The 26,881-nt window shown below is 47.3% G+C and overlaps 1 protein-coding gene across 1 annotated transcript in view; it reads right to left on the minus strand.

Moving 5' to 3' along the window:
* LOC126519819 (membrane metallo-endopeptidase-like 1) overlaps positions 1-23,690 on the minus strand; it is a 46,987-nt gene extending 23,297 nt beyond the window's left edge. Inside the window, exons 1-4 of the mRNA XM_072285212.1 lie at positions 23,510-23,690; positions 14,293-14,439; positions 7,862-7,936; positions 674-798 (exon numbers count right to left, since the gene is read on the minus strand). Of these exons, the coding sequence (XP_072141313.1) occupies positions 674-798; positions 7,862-7,936; positions 14,293-14,439; positions 23,510-23,572 (410 nt within the window). The 5' untranslated portion in view covers positions 23,573-23,690. The remainder of the gene's footprint in view (positions 1-673; positions 799-7,861; positions 7,937-14,292; positions 14,440-23,509) is intronic.
* Between the last annotated feature and the right edge of the window lie 3,191 nt (positions 23,691-26,881).

The following is a 26,881-nucleotide window of genomic DNA, read 5'->3' on the forward strand; positions in this document are numbered from 1 at the left end:
GTGTTGTGTTACCAACAGGAATAATGGGATCGGTTTCTTTAGTTAAGACTACAAGCGGAAAGCTGATGATGCATTAGCTAGCGTGACAAGGAAGCTTTTAGGCTGGTTGCATATGCCGGTCTTGTATCGCTGACTAGCGTCATTGCATAACAATAGGGCAGCTTTCGGAAGACTCACAAACGCGTGCTTCTATCTGACTTCACTTGTGATAGCTGCTCTTCGTATTTCTGCTGCTCTTCGTTTTTCTTCGAATTGGAAAAGTAGGTCTCGTCCTGTCGCATCTTCCGAGGAGAATGAAATATTAGAGATATTTTATCGGTAATATTGAGATCAGTTCTTTGTTTTCAGACTGTGAAAGACGGCACCAACTAAGGCAAATGTTGCACGTAGGATGGCGCGACAGTATGTTGTGATGCGTGGGTGATGTGTAACGCTCTCAACTTCTAATCCTAACGGTATTTCTTAATAATTCTACGCCCAGCACAGGCTAGCTCTTACAGTATGCTAAAACAATTGTATATCAGCGTCTATACCACTATATCACACAGAGTTGACTGGCGTGCAGACGGCCTAACCCATCACCTATCACAGATACGTATAGCGTATGTCGCAAAATAAAATGTCTACTAGAGTCGTGCACAAAAGACAATGCAATATGCAAATTGATGCTTACGGATTTGCAGTGGCTAAAAATTTATTTAATTCGTCGTATTCGTTAAAAACTTCGAACGTATAATTATCAGGCAATGTGATGTTAACCTTTGTAAATTCTTTCTTGACTAAGTCAGATATAGGAATCTAGGAAGACAAAAAATTATTTGTTATTTCTCAAACAGTCCACGCCGTTCACTAATAACCCAATAAAATTATATTCCAACAACAACCTCACTAAATCGTTGGCGACTACATCGTTAGCGATCAAATAATAGAAGGTAATTTCATGTCAGAATGTGCAGGCATGCATGAGAAAATAATGAAGTACGTAAGTACAGATTACTGGAGCATTATATTCAGAGCCATGTGAAATAATACAAATTTCCACGAACACTGTCGAGCCCTTGTAGGCTTCATAAACTTATGAAACTTTCGTACTGAGACAGAAATGTGTCCTAAAAGAAAAACATTAAATAAATGCTTAAGACAAGGCTGTTTTCGCATGCTTACTTGCCTTGTCAATTTGGCCTTTTTCATAATTTATTCAGTGGTTACATGTTTTTACGAATATGAAGGACAAAAAAAAGGTCCCCTAATCAAACACTGCCCTTGAACTTTCAGACAAGGTTGGACAACAAGACGACTGACTGTGTCGGTATCGGAATAGCGTAAACAGAGGTATAGAACCAATATCATAATAAATATCAGAGGGAAAAAGTTGAATGGAAAACGCATTAACATAGAAATGACGGTAGGATAGCATGGTTACATTTTCTATTTCTTCTACGCGTTAACCTATGCTAGTGATTTATGTCGATAGCAACAATCTAATGACTTAATAAGTTCAACAACAAAAAAATCACCGCCGATTACTATACTCCCTAATACGAACTTTGAGCGGATCACTATGTTTGCTCACATTTCGCAATATTTCGGCTAGACTGTACAATCTGTCTCGTTCGGCACGTTGGACACAACGAATGGAAAGGTGACGCGAGTGCCTTGCTAATTAGGAGAGCGCGACAGGCAGAATGTGGGTGATGTGCGCGCGCGACTCACAGTAACCGCCGTAGACATACAACCGCGAATGCAGTACTTGTTTCTATATATAACATCGGTATACCTATATATAATATAACTAACTATATATAACTATATATAACTTCATGCCTTATTGATGGCGTCATCGGTGAACAGACGACGCGCGCTACTCTAGCACCATCTCGCAGCAATTATTGTCGCAAAACATGTCATACACGTCCCTACGCTTTTCTCCTCACTCTTTCGCCATAACCTCCTCCTCTACACTTTCCTCTTCGCGCTCTCGTTTCCATCGTCGTCCTTCTTCTCCAGCTGCGCTCCGCGTTTGCTCTTTCATCCTTGGCTGTCCTCGTTCGCTCAGTCAGGCCGAGGGACGCCGAGGGATTCCTACGTTCAACGCAGGAACCTAAGAGCAGCGCTATAAAATTACGGTGACGTCTCCATTCGAGGACGCGGGTGACGCGCAAGCATATGTGTGCTATAGCGCACACTATGCTATAAGGGCTCGGTGCACCCAGACAGCTAGGCTCTGTCCGCATCACAGATCACTTTCATGATAGTTGTTAGTGCGCCTACGTGCTTGTCTCGTGTCTCCCTTCTTCGTGTGTTGTTTTATTCGGCGCCGTCTTTGTAATCAGCTTAACCAACTAGCCCACCAGCACATGCTCAGTGATTTCATGAAAGGATTCGTGCTGCCGCGCCATGCGCAGCAGCCACCGGAGTCGTCGGTGTCGGCGGCGTTGGCCGTGATCGATAAATCCCGGGAGGTGCTACATAAATAAAAGACAACTTGCAAGATGGGCTGGGTGGGAGTCGAACCAGGGTCTCCGCAGTATGAGACGGAGACGCTACCACTCAGCCACGAGTGCGCTGCTTCAAAGCGGTACAAAAGCGCCTCTAGTGAATGCGGTGTTGCCTTGAAAACGTGCCGTAGAAAATTATACTGTGGTGTATATTGGTAATTATGGGCGTGTAACTTACAGAAGTCGCAGTTACACGAGTATCGAAGTACGTTTCCGCTATATTTCTTCTCCGCTCCGCGCAAACGCACAGCCATCTTGCGGCAAACACAGAAGACCCCCTCCTCGCAATGTGCGGCGCTGCCCCGACACGTGGTGTGCCACTCGCCCACTTCTCCCCTTCGGGCCGTGCGGGGACCGGTGCGAGGATGCCCACCACCCTTGCGTTTAATAATTTTTCTCGCTCTCTCCCCTTCCAACTTCCAGCGTGCGTCACTCGAACTCTCGTGTTTAGGCGACGCGGCTCCTCTTTCCGCTCACAGCGCGATTCCTAGGTGCAGCGTCCGATGCCGGACGCCTCTGATGTGATCGCAGTGCCGTAGCGCGTCTGGTGGGAAAGCGTCCCCTGCGATGTGTGCCGAGCTGCTTCCGATGAGTCATGCGTCATTGTGGTTCTCCCAAACGAGATAGAGGATGATCCCATCGAGGCGTCAGCCGCAACATCTCGTCGGCCTTCATGGTGCGTCGCGGCCCGGCTGTCCGTGCCGATCACGACGTTTGGCTGGCGTAGATCGTTTCTCCCTCCGAGACACCGGGTTCTTTGGTTCGTTCCGCTTGCTCAGCCGCACGTTTCGTTGCCGCGCTGAACGCTGCGTTGATCGGCACTCACTGCTTGATTGGTGGGTGCAAAGTCCGATGCGGGGCGCCTCGTAAGTGATCGCTGCGCCGTAGCGCATTGTCTTACACCCCTTGGGGAGTCGACGGGAACGCTCTCGCGTTCCACTCTTGAAGGCGAAGCTTAAGCGTCCTCCAATTTTTTTACTATTTGAAACAACGTGTGATTATTTCGCAATATTGGAGGCGCCTCCAGGACGCCAAAGCGGCAACGGGGACACCAAAGCTACAACACGCACTGGTCCTTGGATTTTGGCTCCCCGAGGCCTGGGCGTGCCAAGGGGTGTTCGCATAAAAAATGGCTGTCTGCGACAGCGCACATGTCAATTTATTATTCGAACACGCCCAGGCACGCTTCGGCTTCCGCGGCCCCAGCCCACGGGCAGCCCTGCATCCAGCTTGCATCTCCCCGCTACCCATTGGGTGCCCTGGAGATCCTGCACCGCCTGCTTTATTATAACCTCAGGTGGTCTCCTGAGGCCTCGTATCTAGGTTACATGTGCCCTCCTGGAGCAGTGCTTGTAAAGAATGCAAGGTATCGTCGCGACGAAAAAGGCGACCCGCAACATATACTACACCAGTCAGAACTTTGCCCCTTCAGACACTGCGATCCCCAAATGGGCGTCCGTGCCCACTGCTTCACCGCGCGGGCCGCTAGCGGCGGAGCGAAAACAAACTCTCTCGCACCCGCTCTTACTCGCACCTGCGCAGAAACGTCGAACGCCGCGAGAAACGCCCCGCTCAGATGTACCTAATAGCAATTGTAGAGAGTCAACGCGGTACGTCCATAGCGCACACAGAACTCGTAGCAGCTGCTAGAGGCGGCGAACACAGAACGTCTCCACCTACCATCCCCCTCCGTGACGCTGCGCCTCCTTTCTCATTCCCCTCTGCGCTCAACGCCAGCTAGTCTTTCCTCTAGGTGGTGTTGCTTTGACGCGCGCTCCTCCGTACTCCCCCGGTGGATGATTGTCTTCTCTACCTCCAGGCGTCTTCTTCCTCCAGCGTTCGCTTGCCTCGAAGCGACAGCCATAGATTTGTTGATTTGACAGACGGGGCATGTACCACTACGCTTCCGCTTGACACATTATGTGCATTTGATGTGTGAACCAAACTAAGTGTTAGCAAAAGCTGAACCTGGTGATCATAACGCGGACGATTATTGTAAGCAGAAAGATGTGGGAAATTAGCATATATTTGGTGTTAGTCCTAGTACATGCAACTAGAATATTGACATTGTTCCTTGCTCCCTCCGAAGGCCGTCGGCCTGACATTAGCCCTGTTAGTGCTAGCGCAATTCCTCATCACAGGTTTTCTCCATTCACGCCGCCTTATGTGATGGGGAATCGACGGCGTGTTGCTGTAAAACGCCGCTAAACAAGGTGCTGCCACAAGGTTGAGAAAACGGAATGCTAAACTGAGTCTTTTGGTTTCTATTGCCCTGAGGTAGTCAGTGCCACTCGATAGCGGTAAGTTTAGGTGTCAATAAAGGCAAAGGGAAACTTTACGCATAAATCAAAGGTGCCGATACAATAGCTTGCACAACAATATTGCCAGTAGGTCTTATACTGTTTCGTCGGCTATCGGTTCAAGTAAATATTTGCAGGTAGGCGCGAGTACTAAGCTTTGGAGGATTCAGCTGCATTAGGCGGGCTTAGTAGCGTTCTGGGATTGAATTAGCGACGACTACAAACTTTGCTTTTACTTCTCAGTTGACATTACTTGCGGCTTATCCTTCTCGCAGGCCACAACTCCGGCTTGACTTCGATGCTTGACGCAACATGAGTAGCGACACTATGATTGCTACCGAAATTTTTTGGCCGTCGCTCATACCTTGCAAGCAGCGGCGGCGCTTTTGTCATGCGGTAAATATTTCAATAAAGTAGCTTTAGCCTGCCACCTGGAAGCCTCCAGACTAGATGGTGGATCGAAAGTGACATCAAGCAAGTAACCTCGTCAAAAATTTGTAAGGTACTAACCCCGCTTGTATCTACCACAAAATGCACTTACTGATACTTTAAAATGCAGTATAAGCTTTTCTCGCTACAGGAAATTATAATGGCTGATAGCGGATCATGTTTATGGCCTCACAGACCTGCGTGCGCGTGAAGAACGCAAACATTTCCAGCTGAATTTTAGGGACTAGAAATCACGTTGTTACGCGTCTACGACCACGTTTGCACGACCTGTTTAGACTGAGAAAAGGAGGCCGAAAAGATAAATTACACGCGTCAATGTTCCCCTCCCACTGGTAATTTTTGCAATGCTGTTTAGGAACATGAAAGAAAAAATGCATTTGTAAAAAATCAAAACACAGAAGCAAGCAGGAAATGAAGTTCCACAGTTCATTGCCTTTTTCGAAGAGGCTCAAGCCACACTACAGTGACGAATTCAGGTACTACGCGGCACCGCTGTGGTAGCGTAATGAAGGTGGGCGTTATGCAGTACGTTGCACTAATGTATCGGATTATCTTTTATTTTCGGGAATAACGTCGGAGTACCTTTTCACGAAGCTCATGCTGGCGTATTGGTGTGCAAATATAAACAAGGTTAACGGGCTCGTATTTCACATAGCTTGGTCGAAGATTGCAGGGTCGGCTGTCGATCTTTTTTTGGTGCTTGATGCGCAGGCGAACGTGTTGTTGGGCCTCTATGGTGCGCCGGAAGTAGTCAGTGACGTCGAAGTTCGCTAACGTTCGGTAGCACGATGTCAAGCGTGGTTGCGGCGTTCCTTCCGTGAACGAGTTTGAATACCGTTATCGGCATTTTTTATCGCCCCATCATTTTGTAGACAACGTTACGTAAGGAAAGGCCCGATCCCACGTCTTCTGTTCCTCGCTGACGTTCATTGTAAATATCCCTGGTTTGGTTTTATTTAGGTGCTTCATGAGGCCATTCGTCTGCGGGTCATAGGCAGCTGTTCTGCAGTGACTTGTGCAGCTGTATTTCGGGATTGCTTAAGTAATCCCTTCTTCGGTAGGTGACGAGTTCGTAGGGAACACCACGTCGAAGCAGCATATAGAAGCACGAAGTTTTTTTTTGCGTTAGGATTCTTTGTGTTCTTCGCGAACTTTTCGTCCATGGTCGAATAGCTAGCGCATCACGCTGCTGTGCTGAGATAACAGGGTTCGAATCTAACCTACGCATCGATTTTGGCCACTGACTATACTCCATTGTGCACATATGCACCTCTCTTCAACAAATCCCTTCACAGTGACGTAAGTGACAGTAGATGGGGCACTGGGTATGTACTGCTGTTCAATTAAACTTTTTCACGGTGACTTGGAGCACTGGTTATGTGCTACTCGCTCTGGGCTGGTCTTCAGTGAACCTCTTTGATGCCAACTTCGGTCACAAACGTGTCACCGAACGTCTTTGACGCCAACTCAGATAGGTAGGTATGTGGCACTGGAAATGCACCGTCTGTAAAATGACGAGAAATGATCCGTAAATTTTTCGTATGCTAAGCGGAATCACACCCTTCGCAAGGGTTGATCAATGACAGAAGCCCGACGCATTAGCAGGCTGCACCACAAATGCACCTGGTATGTGTCGCTTTTCAATGAACACCTTTCACGTGAACGCTTTAGTAAGCTCCGCCATGATTGCAGTGGGTATGTACCATTTTTGAATGGCCCGCTCGCCAGCTTTGTTCGCTGCGTATGTGCCACTGAATGTGCGGCATGCGAGGGAACAATTATAAGCCTCCCATGCCACCGGCGACCAACGCTTCTTGTCTCGGAGGCCAGGCGCGTGCTTCTCGGCAATGCCACATGATGGCGCAGCCTGTCCCGAAAATAGCACCCCAGTGGAGACTAGTTCCCACGTGACGAGTTTCTCAGCGTTCATATTCCCCAGTTCGCCATACATTTTGGACGCCACGTCCAGGCTCCTCGGCGGCGGCGCTCTACGACGCAGGTTTCTTAGGAAAAGCGCGAAGAAAAATGCAGAAAAAGTACGAATGAACGGAAATCAGTATAGCAGAAGCAAACTTAGTCCACTTCAATATTTTAATCATTTTGACTGTCGGAATAATAAAACTTCCTCATACTGAAATTTCAGAGTTTAGCTATCTTAGTGGCGTGTTTGAATGTTCAATTTTCTTCCCATGCTTGCGTTTTCAACTAATCAGTCTCAAAATTAAATTATGCAGAGACGGGAATAAGTTGTCACAAGACTTTCCTAACTTGTGGCCAGAGCTCATATTGTCAAAAGGATTGTTCATACGTAGCGGTGCTATGCTTTGCTAAGTATGCGAAACCAGCATTCACTGCGGAAATTTTGACTTCACAATATGTTCTTTTATGCATTGATGGTTTAAGGGTAAAAAATACAACAATCAAGGACGGAACACTTATAGCATTCCTGAAGTTAGTCATCCAAAAACAAAAATTTGTTTCCGTACTTCATCAGCAAAAATCGAACAAGGAAAGAAAACATTTACAACGTTGCATCAACGAGTGTTGTGGTGTCGAACCATCGTTGTTTCTTTATATAGTTGAAGTGATTATTGGTTACAATGCGTGACTCACGGTGGGATATTCTGCTTCCAGCGAAGATAGATTGTAGGCTTTAAAACCATAATATTTGGTGAATAAATGCGACACCTGAAAAATATTGCAAGCATTAAATGTTGTATAATAAGGATGCTTTCAATAGGACAAAAGCATAAACAGCCATGACGGTATTTTGTAAAACACATGCACCACGATTTGAATGTTTAAGTCATTCAACTGAAGTAATCGTTACTGGCGAAGGGACAAATACACTTATTCAGGGCATCTGCATCTGGTTGTTTTAATATAAGCAGTTTTGAAGGCATCATCTTTGTCCAAAAGATCGGTAACACTGTCCCCACTACTCAATTACTAATAAGTAATTGCTCGATTACGGTTACAACTTGGCACTCTCGCGCCATTGCACAAGTACAAACTTATCACATCTAGAATTTGCTTCAATACCTTAGTACTTATGGTTTATTTTTCATTTCAGAATTTTTAAGCAACACAAGTGTATTTAAATTGTGTTTGGAAGGAATAATAGGGAAACTGAGCGGAAATTGATTGCAACGGAAAAGAATAGCCAAATGCTTCCCGAAAAGCATGTTTTTTTTTTTAATGATACGCTTGAACACCTATATTTGTTGGAGCGGAGAACTTTAAGCATACCTTGTTGTTTCATAGCGTAATTCCGCAAACAAAAGTGCCGTTAAACAGCGCATTCGTAATGACATTACAGGGGTGCCTATACATATAAAGCGATTCGTTATACGTGTTTTGTATTCCGCAGCGCGACAGTGGAGTGGAAGGCAACTGCGATCCTCCTCTTTCACCGCCACCACAGGCAGAATGGATGAGAGGGCGGCGAGAGAACCAAAGGGCTGCTGTCCTTTTCGAGTCCCTCACCTCAAAAATTAGGTGTGTTTTAAAAGCCCTTCATACGTATTTAAAGATAAAACAAGAAAATTGATAAGTATGTTTCGATGCCACTTGACAAAAAAGGTCGCTTGAGTACTAAATACTCGTGGAGTGCAAATAATACCCCTTGTAAACGCGTATAAACTTAAAATGTGTGGCGCGGTGACATTAGCTGATCAGTGATACTTGTGGAGGTGAAAATGGCGAGAAAATGCCCAGGTGCGCATGTAACGTGGGAGCCACTGTGGGAAATATCTTGCTACTCTGACATGGAGCGTCCTGTCAGGTTCAGGGGCGCTCAGCGCTAACACATAACAGTAACTCCCTTTCGTCTGCATAACTATTCGCTTTATTAATCGAAATATTCACTTGAACACGCGTACCTGCTGCAGTGAGGATATTTGCCGTTAGGATATTCAACTAGCACATCTGAACAGTGGCACAAAGAGCTCCGCAGTAGTGCAGAGCTCCAGTAGTAAAGCCGACTCTCACACGTGTATTTTCTTCAGCATAGTCAGTGCCTGATCGGAAGGCGACTGTCACACCTCTCTCCCACATCCGCCACTGGGAAAGAGGTTGAGAGAGTGGTGGTGGGAGTGGAATATTGCCTTGCCGAGTACTCCACCAGGGCATACACAGCTTCATAAACACCAAATTTATCACGCGATAGCTCATGCATATCGGTGTGCACACGGCGTAGAACGCACCTCACAACTCCGTCGCCCGAGAACACGTGACCTTTGTTATGATACTTTGGTCAGATAAAGTCCAGACACTGCCAAATTGTGGAAATAGCCAATTAAAGTTTTTGGTACTCAGCTCTCAGCAACATCGAACAGGTGGCCGTAGGGACCAGGAAAGTTAAACGAACCTGCCACGTAGCAGAAGCCTACAGGGCAAGCACAGCGAGCCAACTCGCCTAGCTGCCAAGTGGAATTAACAGCTAGCAATTACATTAAAGGGCACATTTCATATTCATCTCATTGGCTCAAAATTAAACGCGTGTGAAGTATGGTGTCCTTATTTCCAGTTCAAAACACACATACCGTTAATAGTACCGTTTATGTAGAAATACTTGACCGATGAGTCAGAGATTAGATTGCAGTGACAAATGAAAAAAAAATTATTCTTAGATAAGCTAACACCACACGAATAGGCCCTTTTGAAGTAAAGCCCAATTAGTTCTTGTCCTGATGTTCTTGCAATGAAGATAACCTAGTGGTAATGCATCAAAGTACAGTCTCTACTTCCTTGCGGAATAAGTGCACACATGCCATGCACTCAGAGTACACGTGACACAAAAGATTTTTCATGCGCACAACGCTCTCCGTCAGGGCCCCTCCCCTGACGGAGGAGGGAAACCCGGCGGAACCCGAGTCCAGTAGCATCCTATTGGGAATTAAGCAGTCGATTAGCTCTTTGCAGCTAATGCTCCAGCAACTAGCGGAAAGCATGGTTACCGCTCACGGCAAGTGTGACGCATATCGAAGCACACATGGCGCCTGCAGGTGCTAAACAAATCCAAGTCATCAATCATGGCGAACAACTCAACTAGAGAGCTGGTAGTGTGGCAGTGGAATTGCGCTAGCTTCAAAAAGCGCAAGGCTCCGCTGCTACAGTTCGTTGCCTCACAGGCGGACAAACCGCACGTCATAATCTTACACGAAACTTTGGGTAGCGAGGCGACCCTGCCTGGCTACCGGGTCACCTCGCCGAAATTCGAACAGGGTAAGCGCGGAGTGGTGACCCTCGTCGCGAACAAATGCTCTTTCCAGGAACGAGATTTGAAATTAGGCAACGCGAAAGCGGAGGTAACCGTGATCGAAATCACACCGAACAGTTGGCTGAAAGACAGCGTATTCGTAGTGAACGTGTACAGCCCGCCCTCTGACCACAGACAGTCGTTCACATCGATGATAACGAAGGCGGCCTCAATGGCCAGGGGGGCCCCGCTAATAGTGGCAGGAGATTTTAACGCGCCCCACGGAGCCTGGGGTTACGCAAGGCCAATGCCTAAGGGAGAGCGGCTATTGGAGGCAGTCACTACGTGCTCGCTAGAGCTGGTGACAGACCCCCGCTATCCGACTCGACTAGGCACTTCGGTGGCGCGGGACACGACGCCCGACCTGACCTTCGTCAAGAACGTGCGAGGGGCCGAGTGGCGCAACCTGCACGAGAACCTCGGCAGCGACCACTACATACTGGCGGTCATAATCCCCATCAGGGCGGCACCACCGAGAGAATTTAAGGTCACCAACTGGTATTATTAAATAAGGAAGGAAGACAAAAGCGAATATGCGGACCTAGACAGCCTTTTTAGAAGGCTCAAAGAGGACGTTAGCACCGCGACGAGGGTTGTCCAAACTGAACTGAACGTGGAAAGGATGGACGCGAGATTGCCTCACCTATTAGAGGCAAAGAATTCCATCATGGCCAGGTGGAAAACGCAAAGACTGAATCGCAGACTGCGAATGAAAGTAGCGGCAGCGGCAATCGAAGCGCACTCGATCGAGCTTTCCAAGCAACAGTGGAACGAGGTGTGCGCATCGGTAAACGGACAAATGAGAACCGGGCGCAAATGGAACCTCCTAAAGCAACTGTTAGATGACAGGCAATCCAAAGGCAATCAGAGATTGGTAATCGATAGGATTTTACAAAAGCAAAAGGAGCAGGGCAAAACGGAAAGCGAGTTCCTAAAGGAGCTGGCGGAGACGTATTTCCCACTGGGCCCGTCAGGCGACCGTGACTATCCCCAATACGCCGGGGCAGAGGTCGAAGAACTCGACGCGCCCTTCACGGAATCGGAAATTTGAGATGCCTTACAAGGCCTTAACGGACGCTCCGCTACAGGCCTGGACGGGTTCTCGAACAAACTGTTGAGGAACCTAGACAGAAAGTTGGTCGAGAAGCTCACCGAAGAATTCAACAGAGCGTGGGAAACGGGACGAGTACCAGAGGTCTGGAAAGACGCCTCGGTCGTACTAATACCGAAACCCGGTAAACCATTTGCGGCGGAGAACATGCGGCCAATATCGCTAACCTCGTGGGTAGGCAAGACGGCCGAACATGCCATACATAACCGAGTATCGTGGTTCATAGAGAGAGAGGGCCTCTTCCCAAAGAACATGGTGGGCTTCAGACCGGGCCTCTCCACACAGGACGTAATCCTACTCAAGAAGCATATAATTGACGGCATGACCAGAGACACCAGGGGCATACTGGCCCTGGACCTAACGAAAGCTTTCGACACAGTCAAACACAGATTTCTAATGGAAACTATCTCGGTGATGGGGCTCGGCCAGAAATTCCACTCTTACATAGGCTCCTTCCTCAGAGACAGGAAAGCCACGATCAAAATAGGACAGGCCACATCCGATTGGTACACGCTGGGTGCGAGGGGCACCCCACAAGGGGCGGTGCTCTTCCCACTATTATTCAATCTGGCAATGAAAGGGCTCTCGGACCGGCTGACGAGAGTGACCAACGTCAATCACGCCCTGTACGCAGACGACATTACGGTGTGGTGCCCGGGAGGGTCCAACGCAGAAGTCGAGCGGGCTCTTCAAGAGGCGCTGGACACAACGGAAGAGTACCTGAACGAAACGGGACTCCGTCTGTCACCCAGCAAATTTGAACAGTTTGCTGGGTGACAGACCCAGCGTCTGTCACCCTACAAACTGTTGCTGTGCAGACCCTCGAAACAAGGCATGAGGAATTTGACGCCGATCGATCAAATACCGGTCAAATTACACACGACTGCCGGCCAGCCGATTCCCATAGTGGACACTATAAGAATCCTGGGGCTGCTAATTGAGGCTAAAGGCGGTAACACGCAGATTGTCATGAAACTCACGTCCAAAACGGAGAACATGCTCCGGCTGATCCTCAGGGTGACGAACCGCAGGGGAGGGCTCAGCGACAGCAATCTCATCAGACTTTACCACGCCTTCCTCATGAGTCACGTAAATTACGTAGCCTCGGCGCCAAAATGGTCCAAGAGAGACGCGGCAAAGATAGAGACACTGATGCGCAAGAGCATCAAAAGGGTGCTAGGTCTTCCGATCACTACAAGCACGGAGCGGCTCGATCGGTTAGGGGTCCACAATTCACTATCAGAAATCATTGAAGCGCAGACCAAGGCACAGGTCGTGCGGCTGTCGACCACCAGGGCCGGCAGACGCATCCTAGAAGAAGCAGGGATAAATGCCGAGGCAGAGTGCAACGCACGCAAGGTTGCGCTCAGCGCGGTGGTCAGGGGCACTTTCAAGGTATAACCGCTTCCGAGATACGTCCACCCGCAATTCAACGAGGGGCGCCGAAAGGCGAGGGCCCGAGCACTGCTAAAATCGACCGCCAGCTGCCCGGGACTGGCGGCATTTGTAGACGCGGCCCAGTACGGGCGCAGCGACCGGTACGTGGCCGTCTCGATACGCTGGGATGGTACGATAATTAACGCAGCATCGGTCAAGGGGGTAACGTCCGAAGTGGCCGAACAGGTGGCAATAGCCATGGCAATGAGGGACCCCGAACGTCCTTACGTCTACACAGATTCGCGATCGGCGGCCAGAGAATTCGCCTCGGGCTGGATATCGCGGGAAGCGGCGGCCGTCCTCGGCAGCGAGAGAGCTGCGGGTCATCACATCGTCAAATGGTTTCCAGCCCACATGGGGGCCGACGTGCACCCTGAATTTCCCAACGCCAACGAGCTGGCACACGTACGCGCGCGAGGACTCACGCACCGTGGCGATCGTGGTGAGCGAAGTGGCGGGGAAGGAGGGGAGCACCGAGACCCGCTGCTCACCTTCAACGAAATAACAACGCACTATCAGCTGTCGAGGAGGACCTTCCCGCTTCCCCACGCTAAACTCACTAGACCACAGTCATCTATATACAGAATGCTTCAGACAGGGTCGTTCCCCTCGAGAGGCAGACTGAGCCGTTATTCACCAGAAGTAGAGCCGCAATGTCCGGATTGTGGCGAACCATACTGCTCGCTAGCGCACATGCTCTGGCAATGCTCCGCGTTAAGCGGCACTGTGTTCACTAAAGAAGAAGACTGGCTGGACGCCCTGCGAAACGACGACCACCAGAGAAAGCTCCGGGCCGTCCAGAGGGCTCACGAAAGGGCGGAGGCTCATGGGCTTCCCCTCCCAACGTGGGTGCGGCCCGCGACCCCTGCCGACCACTAAACCAAGAGTGGGTGGGGAGGGGTTCCTCAGGACTCAATAAAGTTATTTCCTCCTCCTCCCACTGCGACGTGCTTCGTACTTATGTCGTGGTTTTGTTTGTTTCATTGATTGAGTGATTTTCTCTGCGTGTGACGACCTAAAGGTACTCGCAACTGACGAAAGGTGACATAATGGAAACGCTGGATGAGTCTACAAAGACGGTAGTTTTCTAGCACGGGCAAAAGCCGGTAGGTACGAGTGTTCTTGCATTTTGCTGCGTAAGAATACCACTATCTTATTCTAACGCTCAGCAGTAACCACTTGGCTAACCATAGCGGTTAGCATGACTACTGAATTAGTAAAAATGTAAATACTCACATTCTTTGCGAAAGGCACCAATTCATTAGTTAGACATTCAAGCGTTGAACTTTCAATTTGGGGTGTTAAGAATTTTATAGTGTTGTTTATTAATAATGTGAGGTTCGGCACCTTTCTTATATTGTACATACTGGGTATGCGGTCAATCTGAAAAATTTAACAGTAGGAAGGATGTACGTAAAGATATCATGCAACTTAGAAACTTGCTAACACTTTTTTTAAAGAAAGCAAGAAGGAGCGGATGCTCTTCTTAAATAACAATTTTGCTGTTGTGTACTTATTTTCTTGGTATTTTTTTATATTCAGTTCATTAGTCCAACAGATTCTACATTTTTTCACCGGTAAGTCGAAGGCAACAGGAACGCAAAATTGACTATAGATCACCGGAAAATAATTGCCGAGGTGAACATGTTTCTGAAGGTTAAACTATTAGAGATATGACGCTTGTATATTGATTAGTTCTATTTGTTAATCATGTGCGGCAGGTAGCTACTGTGGCATGTGGGCATGCTAAATTGTCCTCAAAATGTCGCCTTCGGCGTCAATTTACGAAGAAACGAGATTAAACGCCAAATGACTCATTTTCCTGCAAGTATCTTTATAGCATCGAATATGCAGTGGGCTTTGTCCTGCGAAGCTTTGACCTTTGGTGCGAAGTGTTCGATTAAAGCGATAGACATTCTTCGTCTACTTAAACCAATTTCACTTGTTGTGGTACAGTCACATTCTTTCGCTGGTTGAGGCACATTTATCATTATGAGCAACCCAAATTGTCCAGTATCTTCGGCCACTAGTTATGTGCGGGCTTCTGTGTTGCCGAGCAGACAACATGGGCCACCTGCATGTGCCTCAACACTCAGCCTACCGCGACGTGTTCGACAGAATAATGCTGCATAAGCAGTGCTGCTGATTTCTAAAAGCCTTCTAAAACACGCACAAGGGATAAACGATCGCATTGTCTTTCCTGTTTTAAGTTTTTGTTCTTTCTCGCTTTCTGTGGCGCTTACGTATTCTAAATTCCAGTTTACGTCCTCTGCAAGAACTATACAGTTGAGAGTCACTACTGCCCATGTGTGCTTCTCGGTCGTCCGTGTTGTTTCTTGTGCTGAACAAGTCAGTTTCAAAGATCCATCAAGACCAACCACTCAAGCTGTCTCTTCGGCTAATTGTGCCATTTGCTCATCTCCACGCAACCCAGACTCATTATTAATATGTTATGAAAGTTCATTCGACTAGTACAACCCTTATAACCCCTTGTCAGTAGTTATCAAACTTATCGGAGCAATGTGACCTTTATCAACCTTGTCGGACCCAATCCGAGCATTATCCGGCCTTATTGTTCGGTATCAACCTTATCGCGATGATTCCGATTCTTAACTATATATGTCCTTATCAACGTTATCAATCTTAATCCGATCCTAACCGGTGCTTACCAGAATTGATCCCCCATTATAAGGATAGGATAGGAATAAACTTTATTTGTCCAACGGTTGTTGATGTTGGTGCCCGGGGCTAGGCTGCCAGGGGTCCATCGCCCGAGGAAGATCTTTCGAGATCCTCGGCAACGGCCCTGGCCCGCTGGACGGCCCGCTCCTGGTCTTCGGGTGCCTCGCTGAGGAGGGCGGCTTGCCATCTCTCAGCGAGGCGCCCCGCTTCAGAGGGTTCTGCTGTTGTATTCCCCCTTCCTCTTTGTCCTTGTTCCACGTGGCGTTGGCATTCCCAAAGCACATGGGCCATATCGGCCCGTTCGTGCTCGCACCACGGGCAGCCGGGTGACGGGTGCAGCGCGGGCCACAGGCGGTGCAGGTGGTAGGGGTTTGTGAAAGTGCCGGTCTGCAACCGTCTCAGGTCGACCGCCTGGGACCTGTCTAGACGCCCGTGGGGTTGTGGATTTAAGCTCTTTTCACTATTTAACACCTTATCCATCCGCGTCGAATCCTTATCAATCGTGATGAGACCCAGATAACCCTTTATCGCGCCTTATCAACTCATCGACAGCATGTCTGTCCGTGTTGCGTGAGGTCAAGCGCATGATGCCACAGAGATCAGTGGCATTTGTGTCGGTGAAAGAACGGCCCTACGGAAGGCGCATACTGCGACCACAGAAACGCATGGGGACGCGCCATGTTTGGCAATAAATTTTGAGAAAACGGCATTTTCCTGATGTCTACAATGCCGCAAGTCGGCTTACGTGTTGTTAAAAAAATGGCTTTTGTTCCACCATTACCAAATCTTTCAACTAAGCCTTCCTATACACTGTTCTCCTTTCACATTTGTTATGTACTGCGCGTCCAACACATTCATATAGTTCAGGTATATTCGCTTTTTTCAAGCATGGGTGTTTCTTCGTCTTCTTCAAGACGAAGACGAAGAAGTGCGGAACGGTAGACCTTGTTCTGTGGTTCTTCAAAGTTGTGCGACTTCTGCATATCAGGAGCTTCCTCGAAGACGTCATCCTCCGGCATGGAGGACGGAGGACCTCCGCGCCCTCATGGCAAGGCGAGTCCCGCGGCGGTAGCCCTGTCCGTGGGAAACCGCGACATCAGCGACTATAGGCTTCCCGATTCATCTGACAGCTCAACAGCGGCAGAGATGGAATCGGGCAGTGATTACACGCTAGTCCAATCGCGCCACTTGAAGCGCAAGCTTCGCCGGACGTCAGCAGGCAGTGATTCTACTCATAAAAGCAGATGTGACGAACGGGTCTTCTCCGTGGGCTACACCCCAACTACGGAAGGTACGAATATGAATTCGTTGAACAGACAATCGCTGACCAAATACTTCGATCGAATAGCCTCAGGAAATGTGAGAGAGATCCGCATTAATGCTCGGAAGAACATTCTGACGGTGGACGTTAATTCTCAGGCAGTATTGGAGGCTTTGAAAGGTATTCAAGTGGTTGGTAACATCCCAGTTCGCTCATTCCTAGCGTACGGCAAAGATACCTGCTCTGGTGTGATATCAGATGTGGACATTGACATAAAGGATGAAGACCTGCGATCTCTTTTATCGTCGACAGTGCGAATCCTCGACATCCACCGATTCGGCCGCTCCCGGTGCATCAAGTTGGTGTTCGAGTCAGACTCTTTGCCAGCATCGGTCAAAGTAGGTTATGTGAGGCACTCAGTGCGTCCATATGTACCACGACCGTTACAGTGTCACAAGTGCTTCAAACTGGGCCACGTGAGTGCGGTGTGTGAGAATCCTACGTCGTGCCGAAGATGTGGTGGTGCTCATCATGTAGACTCCTGTGAGACTGACGCCATGAAATGTGCAAATTGCTCCGGAGCCCATGAAGCGACATCCAAGGACTGCCCCAAAATGGCAGAGGAGAGGCAAATCCTGAGAAAAATGGTGAGAGAGAACTCCACGAACAAGGAGGCTGCCGATTCCGTCCGTAAGAAAAGGCGCCGGTTGCGGCAAAGGCGTCGCCGCTCCCAGAGCAAGCCCGGAGGGAAAGAGGCACTTCCTTTGAGTACTTGGATGCAAAACGTGTCACAGAGAGTGCACGGCCGGGACACACAAGATGCGCCTCCCCCAGTACCACCGCGCCCGTCAAGGAATGAGGCGTCATCCTACGTGCGTCCAACCTCTTCGGCTATTGAGTGGCCTTCGCTACCACTAAGGGCTTCCGGAGGAGATACTCCTTCGGCTCTCCCCAAGTGCCGGGAGGGTAATGAAAGGCTTGGAAATGAAAAGGTGATAGACATGCTCAAACAGCTAGTAAACACTATGCGTATATTACTCTCCGGAATGGCAACGCCAACTGCACTATCGGTCGTGAAGGCGTTAGATGCTATGGAGCCGCTATTAGCGGCTCTAAAATAAGGGTGTTAATCATGGCTCTCACGATAAAACACTGGACATTGGAACAAAAGATGCATCATTCTATTATAAAGCAATGGAATGCTCGAGGTTTATGCGGCCGCATGTCTGACTTTAGGCAACGAGTCTTCAAATACCGCTTCCCAGTGATCGTGATATGCGAGCCAAATCTCACGTCGGAATTTCGCCTTTCCGGATACGTTAAGCTCTGGTCACGTGAAGATCGACACAAGAGCAAAGTGTTAATGTGTATACGCAGTGACATGACGTTTGTGCGGAACACGATCGCTCCACATGACAGCAATGAATATGTGTGTGTGACACTACAACATAAACTACATGTGTTTTCGATCATCGGCGCCTACATACCTCCTAGACAAAGACTTGAACTCTCTTATCTATCCACTGTATTACAATGTTCCCCAGGCCCCCATGTTGTTATTGGAGACTTCAACGCTCATCATCCTTACTGGGGAAGTGCCGCAATGAACTGTCGGGGTAGGCACTTGATGGACTTCATAGACACTGAAGGTCTGGCTGTCATCAACGATGGATCTCCAACTTACATCCGCGGCACTACCTACGGAAGTTGCCTAGACCTCACTATTGTATCTCAGAGCCTCCTGCCCTTAGTCAACTGGTGCTTGGACATAGAAACGCATGGGAGCGATCATATACCAACATATGTGCAGATGAAGTGGTTTGTGCAATCAACTGCATCTGCTGTACGCTGCACTGATTGGTCCACATTCACTACATCTGTCGAAGAGTACTGTGGAGACATCACTTCATCATCTGATATAGAAGACATTATTGTATCATCAGTGCAGAAGACAACTAAGTTCATCAGTGCACCTACATCCAGAACGGCGATTGATATTGAATATGAACGGCTCCGAGCGATCCGTCGGAGAGCGGAAAGGAAGGTTAGGCGAACTCAATCGTCATTAGACCTTGCTTTATGTCGACGAGCTCAACGAAAAATACGGCGTCACCTTCAAAAAATGGGAAAACAACGGTGGAGGACCTTCTGTTCGTCTCTAGATCCTCGAAAGCCACTTTCTAGAATCTGGCAGATAGTACGAAGCCTTCGTGCCCCTCCTCAGCAAAAACATTCTTTCCGTGCTCTAGCACTTCACCAATCTCTGACGGAAGTGCAGGTTGCCGAAGACTTCTGTAAGAGAGTCACCCGTACCGATGCTTCAGCATGTCCAACATTGGATCGACCCGTGCTACCTCCTAAAGATGATCGTCTTGACCTTCCTTTCACGATGCCGGAATTGGAAGCTGCACTTGCTGCGTCGAGACGATCTTCTGCCCCTGGACCTGACGGTATTTCGTATACTGCTCTGTGCCACCTTGGGATGGAAGGTCGGAAAGTCCTGCTGTCATACTATAACGCCACGTGGTCATCCAGTACAGTCCCGAAGCAGTGGAAAACCAGCCGTTTGGTCGCCCTCCTAAAGCCAGGAAAATCGCCTTACGAAATGTCATCTTACCTGCCAGTAGCTTTAGCTAGCTGTGTCGGTAAGGTGATGGAACGGATGGTGCTCACTAGATTAGAATGGTTCATGGAAAAAAATGAGCTTTATCCTGAAATGATGACCGGATTTAGACGTGGCCGGTCTGCAATAGATGAGGTCATTGATCTCGTGTCCACGATCGAACACGAAAAGAAGCGACACCGCCTTGTAGGAGCAGTTTTCTTAGACATAAAAGGAGCTTATGACAATGTACTGCACGAAGCCATTCTTGATGCCCTCAGTAATTTAGGCATCGGCGGCCGTCTCTACATGTGGAATGATAATTACCTAAATGGTCCTACAGTCTTCATGTCCACGAATGATGGCGAAACGACAAGACACGCTGTGGTCCGTGGAGTGCCTCAAGGAGGAGTTCTCAGCCCGACTCTTTTCAATGTTGCCCTTATTGGCCTTGCGGAAATAATTCCTGATACAGTACACATCAGTACATACGCAGACGACACATGCATATGGGCATCCGCAGTCACGCGACCGCAAATTCGTGCCAGATTGCAGCGTGCTGTTTCTTTAACGTCTCAGTACCTGCAGTGCCAAGGACTGCAACTGGCCCCAGACAAGTGCGCTGCGATAGCGTTCACACGGAAGCTTATGTGTTGGTATCCAATTATGATCAATGGAAATGCCATCCCATATGTCACCCACCACAAGTACCTCGGCGTTGTCATTGACCGCGGTGTTTCATGGTCGAAACATGTGGCAATGTTAAGAAAAAAATTAACTGGGCTTGCTCAAGTTTTTCGCTTTCTGGCCGGTATGAAGTGGGGTCCATCTGAGCGTTCGCTACTCCGGCTGTACCAGGCTCTCTACGTCGAATACATTAGGTATAGCCTGCCAGTTTTATCAGGTATGAGCCCGTCATGTTTACGCACGCTGGAAAGTGCCCAGGCACAGATACTGAAAACATGTCTCGGTGTTACACGTTGCACCTCAACCCACGGAACAATTGAGGAGGCTCGCGTCACCCCTTTACCTGTCTATCTACGATGCGAACCTCTTCGAGAATTCCTGCGACTGCTTTGTCGTCATGGACGCCATCCCTTATCGACATTACCCGATATACGGCCGGACTCCACTTTTTCAAGAGCCGTTAAATGGCAAGAATCTGCCATACCAGCATACTTTGCCCCGGCTGACCTTCCACATATGCCCCCATGGGTCATGTCCAAAATACCGGTACGTCTATCTATTCCGGGAATTTCTAAAAAATCGCGAATACCTACCGTCGGCCTCAGACATTTAACACTTGAATATATATCGAAAGAATATGACTCCTCGGTGAGCGTGTATACAGACGGATCGGCATCGTCGTATGCGTCTGGTGCGGCTTTCGTCGTGCCTGCGCATCAAGTCATTCGACGGTTTCGTCTGCATAACAAGACGACTTCAACATCTACGGAACTAGTGGCAATCAGAGAGGCCGTTCAATATATTTCGCGACAGCCTCCTCAAATATGGACAGTCTTCAGCGACGCAAAATCGGCTCTTGAACTACTTAGAGTGGTGTTGAAAGAAAGCGCTTACAGAGTGTTGGCTCTTCAAACTACCGAACTCTACATTTTAGCACAAGAAAACGGCCACCACATCACATTTCAGTGGATTCCCAGTCACTGTGGTATACATAGCTATCCTGAGTGCCTCATGATCGAGCACAACATTCTTGCGCCGGCAGATGCTGATGCTTATCGCACCACACTAGTTAGGTCGCGAAACCTCTCGAGCCACCCTACATGACGAAGCCTTATACGATGCGGCGACAAACGAATGCATACGTGAATCTCTCAAAGGTTGTTTGCAGGCGCTTGAGTAGCGGCGCTGCATCTATTTTGTATTTCGCGTGTTTCGTGGGCTGTGCTTTTTCTCTTTAAGAAAAAGAACAACCAGGCGCACTTCAGTACGACACAAATGCACGATTCGGAGGTTATTTGAGGTGCCCTACAAATGTGTAATTGACATGTCTGTGAATCAAGCAATAATTATTCATTTCACTAATTAAAATTAAATAATTAATACTTCGTGATAAAAAAATACTGGCTGTAAGTAAACACGACTGCTGCTGCTATGCAGTCGGTATGATTTCTCTTGAGCACTTAGGCTTTTCTTTTTTACAATCTTGGTTCAAGTTAATTGGGGCACCCGGTTTATGTACGACACATCAGGCACATACGTTCGCTTCTGGTACAAACGTCGGTGCCAGCGAACTTGCCGTACTGTTCGGATGCGAGATTAGCAATGAGCATTGTTCAAGTGGGACGCTCATAGACAGTGCCATAAAAAATACAGTTACATTCTGGGACTGCAACCCACACAAGGAAAAATCGGGAGAACTCAAAACCTCACGGTGAATGTCGACGCAATAGGGCGACTAGCATTGAGGCGATACAACGGCGCACCGCATAGGCACCTTTTTTACTTCTGTGCTCTCAACTTGAATTTTCTGTTACCGACACTTTCACTCCCCTCGAGCCCATTTTTACTCTGTCAAGGCACGTTGCGGTCCTATTTCGTTCGCACCACTTCTTTCTCTTCAATGGGATGCATTCCATGGCGCCTTTCTCACTTCTATGTAGCTCAATTCTGTTCTGTTTGTGTGACAAAGCGCGCTGAGAAAAGGCACTGGCGTCGTTTTTAGGTTGCCTGGTTTTTGTGTATAGTCTTCGCTTTGCCAATGAACGTAGCGCAACATACAATCGGAAGATGCTTACCGGAAAATTGCTTTATAGAAAACTTAAATACTGCAGACAGAGACAAGTCCCCCTCCTCTCCCTAATATGAAAGAGCTTTAAAAGCTGATACCCCCCTCCCCCCCAACCACCATTATTCTGCTGAAGAATTAGCCGATTTGTTTATGAAGCGCTGGGTTTAATAAATCAAGATTTTGGTTGGTGTCTTGCAGGCGCGAGTCCAACCAAAATGTTGATTTATTAAGCCCGGCGCCAACCAAAAAGAAATGCTGTCGAAATATTTAACTTCAAGTCGATTAGTTGCTCCACTCCCTTTTGAGGGTGCCGGATGACGCTCTCTGCGGATTGCAAGTTGGCGTTCAATACATATGTGTCATTCTTACACGATTAAATACTAAGAGGGATCTGTTAACTACGGGTGGACGTGGAATGCAGCCAGGTAACGCACGGTGCCGTAGCCTGACACTAAATATGATTGCATTCAGCCTAGTGTCATATGGGTGCCTGCTGGGTTCTATGTGGTCTCTAAAGGTGTGACAGCCCTGACTGGCCCGCCCATGGTGTTTTCGCAGCGAACTACTGTGTTTGAACGTTGTTTGCAGCTGCCAAGAAACGGGCTACCACCAGTTCAGCACCGCGAAGAATACGGTTATATTTGAGCCTTTTCTTTGGAAGACTGCTGGTAGTGTCTATTTCTGTGTAATTTATACATTTCTGTACACCTCTATATTCGCAACTGTATATGTATATTCCACATTCTGCACATACGTAAGTACATCATACACATGTATGATACCGAAACAGCTAACTTATTATTGTGCCAGCCTACACAACAAACAAAAAACGTACTTTGGATGAGTGCATATTGGCAGTTGTCAGCCAAGGGTTATTTATCTTGTATTTAATGCGACATGTCTTCAAAGGGGAATCCTTTTGATTTTTTTGGCTGGGTGGTTGGTCACGCCTGAGACACCACGTGAAAACTACAAGAACGTTCCATCAACCAGCCCAGCATGTATTAACCAGCCGTAATCAACATTCTTTTGAATTTTCCTTCTCTCAAATCGAGCTTTTGGGGACTTGAGAAGACATTTCAAATTACATGTTTCGTAGTCATGTTAAATTATTGTTACATTTATGAATTTGATAAAAATGCTGAAAACTCACCGTCATCCGGTCATATTTTTTTACATGTTTAATGTGCAGGTATAAAATTGCAGAAATGTTCATATGGCGAAGTAAATCCGTACAATTACTGGAGTTGAAGATGTTTCTTTCGGTGAGAATAGGCCAGGCATTAATGCCGGATTCATTCAGCACTCTAATTAAAGCATCACGAGTATCTGAAAATGCTTGAAAAAGAATGATTCAGTGGATCGTCAGAAACAGAAGGAAATTACAATAACCATAATATGTCCTACAGAGCGAGAGCATAAAGCACAAAGCACTCAGGTTCGTTCACAATAAGTATAAACAAACTTACTATCCAACGGAACTAGCTGCAATCTCCGGGAATGAAACACTATCAACAAGGGCAAAGCGCGTGCTATTGAAATTCATCTATCAGCTACTTCATAATGCATTTGAGATTGACTCATCAAAGTGTGTTTAACTGACACAAAAACGCGCATTAAGGAACCAGCACGCGTACACACTAACTGAGCATTCATATCACTGTGACACCTTTAAACACTCTAGTAGCACGAGAATGGAACAGTCTGGACGCATCCATTACTAACGTTGACTCGTTTCCATTTTTTTTTCTCCCAACTAGATGACGCGTTTTAAACACTAGTGATTGGGTCATTCTGTCGGTTCTAAATAGTAGACATTATATTGTGATCATGTTTTCCATTTGAACCTGTATGTGCTTTTTGAAACCTGTTTGTACTAATTTGCTTTTTCCCACTTATTATTGTAGAATTACTGTAGTAATTATTGTCTTTGTAGAGCTGCTGTGAACAATGCTACTATAGCTGTCAAAACCTGACGAATGTATTATCGACTTGCTCGGGTCTCAACAAAAGACTGACTGTATTCCGCATAAAATAAAACTAGGCTGTCTCCATAATTTTCTCTTCAACACAATTAGATAAAAGCTGCAGGTATACAACTTTTCCACTCGGCGTTTTGTTTCCCATCTTAGACGAAGATGAACTAAGCTCAGTCGAAAATGAGCTGCGATCTAATTGATGCAGAGCATTTAACCAGTAGCAGATGCAGGTACTTTTGATAACATCGAGTGAAACGCAAATTGTACAAGATGCTACAGACTGACGCTTTCGCAATTTCAAGAAGTTCACCATTTATTGTGTTATACTACAAAAAACACGGAACACAGCAGCACAACAAACAGCAAACAAACAACAACACTAACGCATGACGCCTTTAAGACAAAACATGTGATATTTTGTTGTGGTGGATTTGATATAAAAGAACATTTTGTACGGTTACGAAGTTTTTATCCCGGCTGGCATGCATGTTTAATAAAGTAGCAGACAAATACTGCTGGCATCAAAATAGAACTAAAATTTTGTTTGTGCGTATTGAATCTATGCCATATATAATTACTCGACTGATATTTGCACATCAAAATCAACATCAAAAGCAGATTTTTTTGGTATTCAGTGGGTGAGTTTATTCGAACATTCTGGCTTGCGAAACCAAAAATGTAAAGTGCTTCGCGAGTAGTTCGTCTCGCAACTTTTCCGGTGCGATATCACTGGGCGTGACGTGCACGCAAGCCGAGCACAGGTCTGGCTTGAGCAACAGTGACGGAAATTTGCTGGGGTAAGATATGCAGATCAATGAGATTTCTGAAATTACCATGCTCTCATTAGAAACGCATTGTCACCCGAGATGTCCTTATTTAGTAGTGCTACAGGTGCTTGATTAACAAAGCACGTTCATGTAGAGTACACATAACATCGAGGCTCCTACAAAAACTAGGCACTTTGAAGATTGACGTGTCGTGTTGCAGCCGACGCGGCAGTCTTCGGATGAGAAGGCGCCTCAAGCTACGCTCACAACAGTCCGCGTATCTTGCAAACAGGTTACGGCGATGCAAAAGCGGGCTATCCTTAACCGCATCGCTGGGTCTAGTTTCATTCCATACTATTTAGATGCCCTGTTATGGTCACCTGCACCAACCGCCAAGTTCCGCGCCTTGCTATATCGCAGGGCATGTAACACTTTGCCGCCCAGAAAGGTCTAATTGTTGTAAGATATGTTAAATGTACAATAATTTAGCTGAAAAGTTATCTTTTGCTCAGAACCTATTCAGCAGTATTGTCGCTCGTTTTTTCCAGTGAAATCCAGTAAAACCATTCACGGTTTTTCAAGCAACGCTTTCTTTGCCTCTTCCTTCGATTACGCTACTGCTGTTGCTGCTGCTGCTTTCCAGCATGTCACATAGGGGGGGGGGGGGAGGGGGGGGGAGGGCGTTGAGAGCATGTATTTACATGGAACGAGTGCTACAGATAACTCCAAAATCTTGTCTGAACCTTGTTGACACGTCCTGACAATACCCTCTTGGTTCCCTTGGTATCGCTACAATACGGTCTCGACCTAGGAGGTTGGAAAGTTGGAAAGAAACATTTAGGTCCCGGCTTAAATCTGAGGCATGTAGCGTAGCGGATGGCTTCAAGGCAGATGTTTCACCCGATTTGCTACTAAAAAAATGTCTCATCAATATCTCTTGTCACCTTGTCTTTGAATCTCGAAACCCTGGTTTAGAAAATGTTCGGGCGCTGCAGGATCCCTTACATCGTTACAATAAGCATTAACACGGCTGTCCCCTCAAAGAAGGGTTGTGGCCAATAAATATGTTACTCAGACAACGACCCGTTTCGTCGAAATAACATTTGTCGAAATAAAGCGGAACGTGGTATATGAAGACTGTTTCGCACTCGACCAATCTGCCGCGGTGCTTGGACGTGCACCCATGAATGCCTTTGCCTTCTGCTACGCATATCTTGCAAAGTTTATTATTTGCCTCAGAGGCCTACGTTACACCTTTACGTTTCTCCCACTTTTCTAGATGACGGGAAACACCGCGAAGTGCGGAAGGCTGGCAATCCATCTCTTCTTTGGAGTCCTGCTAGGCTTCGACACGCTCGCTCCGCCTTTACCTTTTGCAGTACTCATTTTCTCAGGAAGGCCAACTCATCCTCAGTAAATTGTTAAAATTGTATCGCTGAACTGTTCCTCCAAAGATGTCCTCTATGCTATGTGGACATAACTTCCTAAGTGCAACTTCAAACAGCAGACCGTGATAGCATTCTTGACCACATTTGAATGCCCCGAACGGAAGTCAAGTATAGGTTTTACGTTACGTGCGGAGTAGACCGAGCACGAAAACAAGCTTGGCAGTTTTTTAACAAAGTAAAGAACTCCTAATCGAGTACCGCAAATAAAATAAGGTATCCAAAGGCGTGACGACCTTTTGAGACCTACCAGGAGGAGATAAAAAATTTCGATGGGCAGTTTCTCCACATTTCTAGTCATGAATTAGCGCTGACGAGAGCTACAGCAAACCAA

The sequence above is a fragment of the Dermacentor andersoni genome, chromosome 11 (assembly GCF_023375885.2).
Source record: "Dermacentor andersoni chromosome 11, qqDerAnde1_hic_scaffold, whole genome shotgun sequence".
In the NCBI taxonomy this organism is placed as follows: Eukaryota; Metazoa; Arthropoda; class Arachnida; order Ixodida; family Ixodidae; genus Dermacentor; species Dermacentor andersoni.